The 10745-nt window shown below is 43.2% G+C and overlaps 1 protein-coding gene across 1 annotated transcript in view; it reads right to left on the bottom strand.

Annotated features, from left to right (window-relative positions):
• Positions 1-10422, bottom strand: part of etv6 (ETS variant transcription factor 6) — a 27653-nt gene extending 17231 nt beyond the window's left edge. Inside the window, 2 exon segments of the mRNA XM_069156595.1 lie at positions 6076-6205; positions 10006-10422. Of these exon segments, the coding sequence (XP_069012696.1) occupies positions 6076-6205; positions 10006-10035 (160 nt within the window). The 5' untranslated portion in view covers positions 10036-10422.
• Between the last annotated feature and the right edge of the window lie 323 nt (positions 10423-10745).

Here is a 10745-nt window from a genome sequence, read left to right as displayed (position 1 = left end):
ATCTTTTGTGTTTCACGCGTGTTTATTATAAAATAAAACACCGTCGACCTTTAAATAATTGACTGTTTTCCCACCGAGTATGTAGGCGCCATGTTGGCCGACGCTTCCTGGATTGCGATTGAATTAAAAATCCGACAAATCCAGTTCATCCGTTACCGTCTGCACTGCTTTGTGGTGTGCGTGCGTGTGCGTGCGCGTGTGTGTGTGTGTAGTCTTTAAAGAACTTGTCTCGTCTTTCACACAAACAGCCAAACAAAACAAAATGACATGGATGGTTGACAGCACTCCTCCCGAGCTGTTTGAAGCTGCACGTTTGTCTCCCGGCACACGAACACTGCTGCACGATTCCTGTTATGAGCGCACTTTTCTTTTTTTTTTTGGTACAACATAAGAATAAAACCATTGAAGGCTACGTATCTTGAAAACCCCCTTTAAAGAAAACATCTAAGCAAACAGTTGAGACGTGCCTCGATACAACATTTCTGTTTCAACCGTTTCCTGAAAAACTTTCAACTTCAAAACTCAAAAATGAAGCAAAGTATTGATTCTTTTTCCTCAAATAATCGATTTATCGTTTGTCTATAAAATGTCAGAAAATACACACCAAAAAAAAAAATTGCCTGTGGCGATTTCCCGCAGCCGCAGTTTATGTCATCAGATTATTTATTAGTCCGACCGACATTTCCGGATATTTTCATCTTTCTTACTGTATAAAAAAAAAAAAAAACGAAAGTCTTGTCTAATGACTGGAGATAGGAATTCAAATCTGTACAGCAGGACGCCAGGAAATTGATCCTGTGACTCACAGGAGGGGTCCAGGGCCCCATGTTGACATCCGACCATCACTCACATCAAACTAAGATGAGCTGCAGAGTATTTGGCTGAATGACAGGAACGCATGATTGAGTTTTGAAAATAGCTGCAGGTTATTTGTTGATTGGTTAATAATTCTAGCTCCAAAAACAAAGTAACGAGAGGACAAAACACCGTAAGGAAATATCTAAACATTTGGGGATGTTGGGAAATACACAAAATCTTTTTTTGTGAAAGGAAAATACGGCTGTTGTGTGCTAAATACAAAGCTGCACATGGGAGATGGCGAGTTTAGCTTAGCATGAGGAAACGGGGGGGAAACGGCCAGCCCGGTTGGGTCCAAATGCCAGAAAACGCACCAGTGCTCATAAACTTCATACATTACGTCTCAAAAAGCGAAACATTAAAAATTAAATAAGTAGTTGTTTTGTGGGCAGTTGGCTGGGTGCAATAATTTAGGGAAATGCTGTTACCACATTGAAGCTACCAGGAAACCAAAAACAGCCTCCAGGAAGTCACAGAGACAAACAAGATAGAGCATGTTGATTAGTTTAGAGGTTTACATGTGTTGATACGTGCATTATTTTAACTGGTCGAACAAAACCAGCTGTTTCCCCTTGCTTAGAGTCTCTGTGCTAAGCTAAGCGAACTCGCTGCTGGCTTTAGCCTCGAAGACACAGATATGAGAGGTTGTAATTTTCTCGTCCAACTGTCGATTAGAAAAAAACCATTTCTTATTTAAATGAATAACTGAATTAATTAAATCAGCCCAGGGCTGGTTTTCAGTTTTTAAATGAAGCATCTCTGTTTTATTTTGAATAAGCATCATGCTATAAGAGTGAGATATCAAATACCAAATATAATTACATGTAAAATGTAGGTGTTTTTTTTTTTTACATTGTAACAAATGTTATTTACTTAAATGCACTATTGTTTATACTTATCTTTTTTTTTTTTTAAATTTATTTAATTCTATTTTGCTATAATATGTTTGTGTTTCATTATGTATATACACATCGTGTATTCATTGTGTGTATTTATTTTATCAGAACTTTAATGCATCTTGAGGCTCACAATGTCTTCAGAATGAATCAAAATCTACCTGGTCTGACGTCTTAGGTAGATATACGTTTTAATACCCTGCACAAAATCTGAGGTCTTCCTGTTGAAAAGTCTTTTTTGATGAATGGAAGGAAAAAAATGACAGTGCTTTACTGCCAGTGCAAGTACAAAGAAAACAGCATAAAATCCTGCTCGAAAGACAAAAGAAATGACAAAAGACGGCGCAAGAGATCTAAAAGCAAGTGAACAAGAGATATTTTAAGGAGAAATCGCAAAGGAAGAGAATTTATTCCTAAGAAACCTTCACTGGGTTAGTGTTTGCAGTGTGCTCCACTGATGTGTGGCTGAAAGGGTTAAAAATGGAGCCTGGTAGCATTCTTTGGTGTGAGGAGCAGGCTGCAACTCTCCCCGATCTAATCCACTTCCTCCCCAGGAAATGGAGAAGGCGGATTTCTGCCCACACTGCAATTTCCTCCCTCATTCTTTTTCTTTCTGTCTTTTTTTTTTTTTTTTTTTTCCACCCTCTCCTCCTCCTCCTCTTCCTCCTCCTCCTCCTCCTCCTCTGTCTCTCTTCCTTCACTCTCCCCCCCCCCCCCAGGACAAATCTCCCTCTGAGAGCGGGTTAATGGACGGCTTGTTTTCCAGCACGTGTGTTTAGATAGCGAGGAGGAGAAAGGCCGATCGGAGGTGTTTTGGACTGTGTGACAAAGCAGCAGATCTAAACTAAACACTAAAAAGAAAAGACACCACATTTTCCGGACCTGCAGATGCTTGAGAGTCGAGTGACTGCGTTTCACATCTGATTAAAATAAAGTGGGACTTCCACATGTCTGCGGATGTGACCTGACCCATCGGTTTGCTCGACAGGAAACTCGACGCGGACCTGTTGAGCGCTCTTCCTTTTTTTATGCAACAATACAAAAGAGGAAGTGGTCTGAGGAAGTGGGCTGAGGAAGTGAGTTTCCTGCACGTCTCATTCAGCCCCCGCCTGTGCAGCCGCCCCGGCCCGACGCCCCACTGAAAGCCCTGAATTTCACACTTCAGACGCTCCAAAAAAAACAACAACAACAAAAAAATAACTGCTTAAATATTGACAGGCGCATGGACGAAGCAGCTCACGGTTAATCTTTGAACCGTGAGCGTATATATTGGCACCGCTCCAGCCCCGCCTCCTCTGTGATTGGGTAAGCGATGAGTGAGCCGATGCAACTGAACCTAAGTCCCACAGAGCTGCGAGTGTCACCGCGTTGCTCCATCTTGTTCTCCCAAACATTTTTCCCTTGCTGACTCACCTGCAGACTTCTCCTCACCCTCCTCTCTGTCTTCAGTTACCTCGACGGAGGGCAGGTCGTGTCGAACGCTGATCACGTACACTTCATCTAAGGCCTGCGCTTGCCTGTCATTGGTCGAGAAGCTGCCCATGTTGCATTTCTACTGTTCGGTGTGTTTGGATTTGAAGCAGCTAATTAATAAGACAATAAAAGAAACGTATATATATTTATAAAATGGAGAAAAGTCACATGATTTCCAACTGTTGACTGACTCATCAAAAACAAGTCTGAATGCAGCGCCTGCAGTTTCCTCTCTTCTCTGAGGCGACAAAACAAACACACCTGAAACTAAAGACCCTCTGTGGAGTTTTCTCGTTAAAAACTGAATTTACATAATTCCAGTTTTATTTTTGTGCCGTCCTTCCTCGTTAAACAGTTGCAAATCAAATCTATTTGAATCCATGTGCTTGCGAACACTCTTCTTCCTCTTCTTATTCCCTGACTTTGTCGGAGCATTAACGTTCGATCAACAGAGAGGGCAAGAATGGGAATTGCGTCATGCGTGTACCCGCACGTCTTCATGGACAATAAAAACAAAACAGGGTCCCACAACGTAAAACAATCCTTCATAGTGCTACAAGTGGTCAACGACTCCTCTGGGGACCTTGAATGTGGACCATTTTAAGACTCATACTCAGACTCGATCGATGTTCATGACAACGATTTTCTCTCCGTGTCATCAGTAACTTTTGCAGGGTACTGCTAGAAGCCACCACAAGATACTGGTAATACCAGACCAAAGAGGGCGGGATCAACAAAACTCCTGGACTACTATTCATTCATATTCAGACAAGTATGTTTGTTTGTTTGTTTTTTTGTCCTTTCTAAAATTCTTTTGCTTTGCTTTAAGAATCGTTACTTTAGTAAGTGAGCTCCAACAACCTGATGACCTTCTCGGGGTTATTCCCTCCTACTGTTTTCCAGCCTCCGGCTCGGGAAGGTGTCTGTTCATACCTCTGACTGGCTCGGGTGCTATTGAGGAGGGGAACGGTAGCCAATGAGTTTGTGATCTATTTAAATCATTGAAAGAAAAAAAAAAAGAAAGAAAAAATCGGAGATGTCGGAAACAGTTGAGACCTAATTTTGTAACATTTCACTGCCTCTATTTTTCCAATCATTCAATTACACTAGGAAATGAAATTAAAATTCCTTTTTGTCCTACCAACTGAGATAGGCCAACCTTATTGTACTTTTTAGGGGGAGTTAAAGTCAGTTTGTAGAATTATTCTATCAGGCATTGTTTTAGGTAACAGAGTATGTTACTTATTCATCAATAAGGCTGTTGTTACACTTCAAGTATGTACACAATTACTTCTAAAAGTTCAGATTTGAAGAGTTTTGTATATATTTAGCCCATCAGTCCACTAGAGGACACCGTGTCGGGGTCACCTGAGCCGGGCTGAAGAAGGAGGTCACGTGACAAAGTTCAAAAAATGATCAAGTTTGAGTAGAAAGTTTAGAAACCAGGACTTTCCCCCCGGAGAGCAGGGTTCAAGTCCATATGGACTTCTTTTAAGTAGCGTAAATAAGTTACTAAAGTAATGTACATTAAGTAACTCAACCAACATAATGTTACAGAACATTACTCTTTTAAACCTAACTGCGTTTTTTTTTCTTTCTTTTCCTAAACTTGGTGCCTAAACCTCCGGCACCCTACTGTTCACGCCTAGCAGACGTAAAATGTTACACGATAACCTGTAGGCGAAGGAACATCTCCCTTTCATATCCAGCAACAGTCTACCGCCATTTCGGGGCTCCACTTTCCTGTGAACCACTATTGCGTGTCAGTGTGAGGACACAGGAACAGACACTACGGGGCATTTAGCAATTCTGGAAACCTATTTGGATTCAGCACGAAAAGGACAAAGTCTCTGTTAACCAGTGTCATTTATATTCATGCTGAAAGCAGCGACAGACTTATGGTGTCGGTTCATTCAGAGATGTTCAAGTACGCCTCGAATTCACGTCATGTGAAGGTAACATCGTATCTACTGGATTAAAAATCACATTAAAACATGATCCTCGAAGAAGAAACATGCCGAAACGGATGAATATAAACATCTTCATTTTGCTGTATTTTTTGGTCTTCCACTTACGATGAGCTGCATCGGTGTTACTTAACTTGCAGGTGTCACACCTTCTTCTTCTTCTTCTTCTAGTTCCCGCCCCTCTGCGTTCTCTGCTCCGTGTTATCTCTACCTGACTGCTGTGTAACTCTTATTTATTCCAGTGCAGTCGGTCTGTCAGCTCTGGTCCAGTGGAGGCGATGTCCACAAGTCTGACTCCAGATCTGGTTCAACGCCTCCTCAGCTCGAAGGTACAGTGTGACTGGGCCGGCACTCATGCACTGCTAACGGGTGTGTGTGTGTGTTGTGTGTGTGTGTGTGTGTGTGTGTGTGTGTGTGTGTGTGTGTGTGTGTGTGTGTCTTGATTGGATGTGATGGGTTTTAACTGTTAAAGTCGTCCTCCACATCCTTTTTTGTTGCTCATCTTCCAACTTTGATAGCACTGCATCCGTTTGCTGTTGTAAACTCTGTGATATCACCGCCTGCGCAACCTCAAACTGTGTCAGCAGGAGCACCTGAAGATGTCACCGCCGCGCCCGCACCGCTTGATCGACAGGCGAGTGCCGAGACAAATAAAACTCTTCATTTCCCCGATCAACGTTTAGGCCGAGCAGAAACATTCACAGAGCGAGATGCTTAAAAAAAACACACAAAAAAACGCTGATACAAATCAATCTTATCGTGTTCAAACAAGCGACTGATCGATGTGTGGAGGAGTCACTGGTCATCTGTGTGTGTGTGTGTGTGTGTGTGTGAGAGAGAGAGAGAGAGTGAGAGAGTGAGAGAGAGTGCGTGTGACTCACGCAGGTGCGCAGGCAGCCTGGCAGGCTCGTCCTCCATTCGGCTGGCTGGCCTCGCGGCGGGAGCATGGACGGGGGAGGAAGTGGAGTTTGGCAGCGGGTTCGCGGAAGGACTGAAAGAGCTCCTCTCCTGCTATGAATAGACACAGAGACACAAAGCTTGGCTCACAAAGCTCCACGATGCACCGGCCCTGAACCCAAACAGCCCGCACGCCGACTCGCCTCACCTCGCCGTGCACCCACGGCGTCGGCCGCCCTTCGGTTACGCGGAGAGGTACGCGCCTCTAATAAACCGACGCGTGGGCCGAGTCACCTTCTGGAGACCCGAATACGCAGAACGCCGCGCGCGCGCCTCAGCACACGCGTCGCCGCGCAGCGCAGGAAAGTCCTGAACTAAGCAACGCACCGGCGGGCAACATGTTAAAAGTGACGGCAGATCTGAAATCACAAAATCAGCCATTTATTCTGTTAAATGTCAGAACATTATATAAAAAAAAAAATTTTTTTTATAAAATGTTGCCACAATTTCACAGATCGGTCGAAAAACCTTTGAGTATTAAATTCAGCATGACATTAAACAGATTTGAGAAGCTGGAACCGGAAAATATTTGTTGTTCCTACAGATGACTAAAACATTTCATCTCCAATCAAGTTATCGGCTAAATTTGTCAGCAGTCTACATGCAAGTCTGAAACGACTTTCTTTCGCTGATATGCGTCTCCTTTAAACGTTTCACTGGATCAGTTCACGTCTGAGATGAACGGGGAACGAGGATCGTCGCCAGCTTCCCGCCGCCTGATATTTTATCCATAAGTACCCCAGAAGAAATTGAACCTACAAGATGACATCAACACACCAAAGGGTTCTTTTTTTTTGTTTTTCATTTTTACTTGAAAAGTCAAAATGTAAACATTATTTTCTGCTGCTTATTTTTGCTGATCGACACGAAGGTAAATTGACTAATCGGGAGCTGAAAGAATTAAGTCGTGAAATCAGCCGTTTGGTTCATTTACAAGTTATTTTTCCGAGGCAAATACACCGAATATTTGATGGTTACAAACACCAGACACTTGATTTTTTTCTCTTCCAGTATGTTGAAGTCTGGGATCTCTGGGTTTGCGAGAAAGAAGAGCAACCTGAAGATGTCACTCTCACCGCTTTTTCACCTTTTCTGATGTTTTAAATCACTCAATAATTAACTGATACATTTAGAACAATAACAAGCAGACAAGTTGATAATTAAAAAAGTAACTGTTAGGTGCAGCCCCAGACTGAAGAGATAGGGATGCAAATATTTGTTTCATCTTTTTTCCTTCAGATGTTTTTCAGGCTGAAAAAGCTTTGAAGTTATAATAAAAGATAAGTTTAGTTTTTCTTTAAAAGAAAAAAAAAAAAAAAAAAAAAAGGAAGATCAATGCATTGTCCTTTTTTATCAGGGCGGGAATTTTAATGATCAATCAGATGCGATTTAATTCACTGTTTAACTGCAATCGCGTGTTTCTGGAATCTGTCATAATGCTGTTGTTCGCTTCAGGAAGGAAAATTCCACTTGTAAATGAAATAAATCTTTTTTTATTTTTTTTATTTTATTAAAATGTATCAGTGTTATGCGAAAGGTCACGTGACCAGATGAGTTTTCACCTCCGGAAGAACACGTCTTCCTCGCACTTCCACCGAAAGTAAATAAAACACTTTAATCACTGACAGAGTATAAAACATAATAAAGTCTAATGTAACTTTACTTCAAATCTTTTTAAAAAAAAACAGTGTGAAGTGTGTGTGTGCTGAGGAGGTCCAAGTGTTCACGCGAAGAATAACAAAAAAAAAAACCAAAGACTTCATCTTGTTAAAACTGAGGATTTCTCTGCTTATATCTGCAGCGTTTAGACTGACGCTCAGACAAACCCTGCAGTATAAATATGTCACTGTGGCCTCCTGGATCCTGGAACCGTCTGTTTTAAACAAATGAGCTCCTCCATGATGGAAACAGACGCTCGGAGATTTAAGACTCCGCGACCGTCCGGCGCAGGAACTGCCTTTCACTTCAGGTATGAGCTTTTCCAGTTTGCGGTCGTTCTCTGTTCACTTCCTTTCCTGCAAACGAAAGCGGAGCGTGAAGCCTCCGAAGCTTCTTGAGGAAATGAAGCTCGGTGTTTTTTGGGTTTTTTTTTTTTTTTTTTTTTGTCCCTCCGGTTTCAAGCCCCGCTGTCACCGCCAACCCGGCCGCTCGCAGACCTGCACACCAACTGCATGTAGCAGGAATTTCCTGTGGAAGCCCAGCAATAATGTCTCAGCTGTCTATTTCCTCCTCTCAGAGCTGACGGCTTCTCTCCCTTGTCCTCTCTGGCCGCTGCGTCTTCACTCGACGGGGTCGCCGTTTGTGCAAAGGCGACAGTTTGGACGAAGCTTGTGATGAAGACGAACGCTGGAAAAGGGAAAGTGATTTTTGACAGAACTGGGCTGCGGGATGAAGGTTTCTCTCTCTGTCTCTATCTCTGTCTTTCTGTCTCTTTCTGTCTTTCCCTCTGTCTCCCTGTCTCCCTGTCTCTGTCTCACTGCTCTCGGCGGCTGCGATGAGGAAACTTCTCCGAGTGAAGTGCTGATCCTTCCACAGCAATCGTGCACTGACATCAGACTCGGTAATGAGCCGACATCCCCCATTAAACAAAACACCATATTTCACTTTCAGTCGCTGAGCAGCTTGAGTTGCTTTCAGCTGTTTCAAGCTGACTCAGACACCCTGAATATCATTATAAGGCCTGATTAGGGCTGAAACTATCCATCAACCTGCTTTTTGCTTGATAAAAAAAAAGGACAAACTGACACGTTTAAATGTCTTGTTTTTGTCTGACCAACAGTCCAGAAACAGGAGAGGATAAGTGAGATGGTGTGAGGATAAATCTTCACACTGTGTGAATATTGCTTGTGTTTTGTTGGACGAATGCAAAATAATCGAATATGAGAATTGTTGCTAATCAACTAAAACGAATTATAGCACTTAGAGGAAGTGTGCGCTGATCAATACTGACTCCAGCTGTTTCCCTTTCTTTGTCCCTTGGACTGCCACTATGGATTGTTTTCATTACTGATTAATGAATTGATCCCTCAGATTACGACATGTTAAACATGGAGAGCACAAAGTGTCTCCAAAGTGTTTACAGTCTCACCAACAGCCACCAGAACCAAAAGATTCACCTATTAATTACATTGTTTTTTGTTTATGATTAATTATTAGTCTGTAAAATGTTGCAAATTCACTATTTACTCCAAGAAGATGTCTTGAAATGTCTTATTTTGAAGTTAAAACAAAGCAAGGAGCTGACTGTCACAAACAATCAATCACCGGATTTCATTTTTCTATCAATCGACTAATCGATTCAGTTCAATAACAAGACAGGTGGAGCATTTTTTTTTTCCAGCTGTTGTAGCACTAGGTTCCGCCACAGTGAGTGTGTCGGTGTGCAGCAGCATATATCCCAATATATGATCCCCTACGGAGTGAGTTCAGCGGCTCCATTGTTCTGTTAAAAGCCGTATTTGTGTACGTTCACGTGGAGGCTTCACCACGCTCGTCACGCTTTTGGTCACTTTTTTTTTTTTTTTTTTTTCCGAAGAGGGCTTGAATCAAAGAGCCACACACAGTCACGACTTGTTCTTCCCGTCATCGGCAGGAGTGGAGGCGAACTCGAAGCGTGGAGCCGTGAGCAACAGATGACGAGCAAAACAAACGCGCCTCCGCTTGAATGGCGCTCCGGTGCCGCTGCGCGTCCTGCACGAGCCGCTCCGCAAACCCCGCGGAGCGACACATTGACGGGCCACGCCGGGACCGGGACCGGGACCGGGCTTCGACACCGGAATGTGGTCGGGGTAACAAAAAGTGTGTTCACAAAAAAAAAAAAAAAAAAAAAAAAGAGAAGAGGAGAAAGTAGTTACCTTTGTCGCAGCGGAGGAGGATTCAGACATGATCTCCCGTCAACTTCTCTCCGTCCACTTTTCCGTTGTGCTCGGCTCTTTCTCTCCTTTCCTTCCCGACACAAACCCGCACAGCTGCGGCACGAGAAGCGCCAGTCCGACTGCTCGGCGTCTTATTGTGGGACAAGTTGTTTCTTTTCATGAAGCCCGCTTCTTTTCCTCTGGTTTGTCTTTTTTTTTTTTTTTTTTCCTTCTTCCCTGTCCGCTCGTGCTCTTTATCTGCTGGCCGCGTCCATCGCGCGCCTGTCGGTGTGAAAACTTCTTTTGTCTGCGTGTGTTTTCCTTCACATGTCGGCAGCGCGCTGGTTAATAATCCCTTCCTGGAAGAGCGACACTGAAAGAGAGAGAGAGACGCACGCACGCACGCACACGCACACACACACACACACACACACACACACTCTCTCTCTCTCTCTCTCTCTCATTGATCTGGATGTGTGTAAAACGGCGAAATGACGTGAATTCCCAGCACTGAGCCTTGCCCCCTTTTAAAGGGAAACCCGAAGCAGGAAATCGCAGCAGCGGCTCTCGTTGCAGACACAACTTACACGTACAGACGGCTTTTCTGTTTATTTATTTTTAAATCAGAGCTTCATGCAAATGTGGTTACACGATAGACAAAAAGCAGCATACTTTAATTAGACAGCCTGCAGTGCAAAACGCGACGGTGTAGAAGAAATATCCTCCTATATAGGCTAATG

The sequence above is a fragment of the Embiotoca jacksoni genome, unplaced genomic scaffold (genome assembly GCF_022577435.1).
Source record: "Embiotoca jacksoni isolate LCO1_2020_lvr unplaced genomic scaffold, fEmbJac1.0.p SCAF_21, whole genome shotgun sequence".
Lineage (NCBI taxonomy): Eukaryota > Metazoa > Chordata > Actinopteri > Embiotocidae > Embiotoca > Embiotoca jacksoni.
Note: the sequence above shows the minus strand (reverse complement) of the source record. Positions and strands in the feature narration are given on the sequence as shown.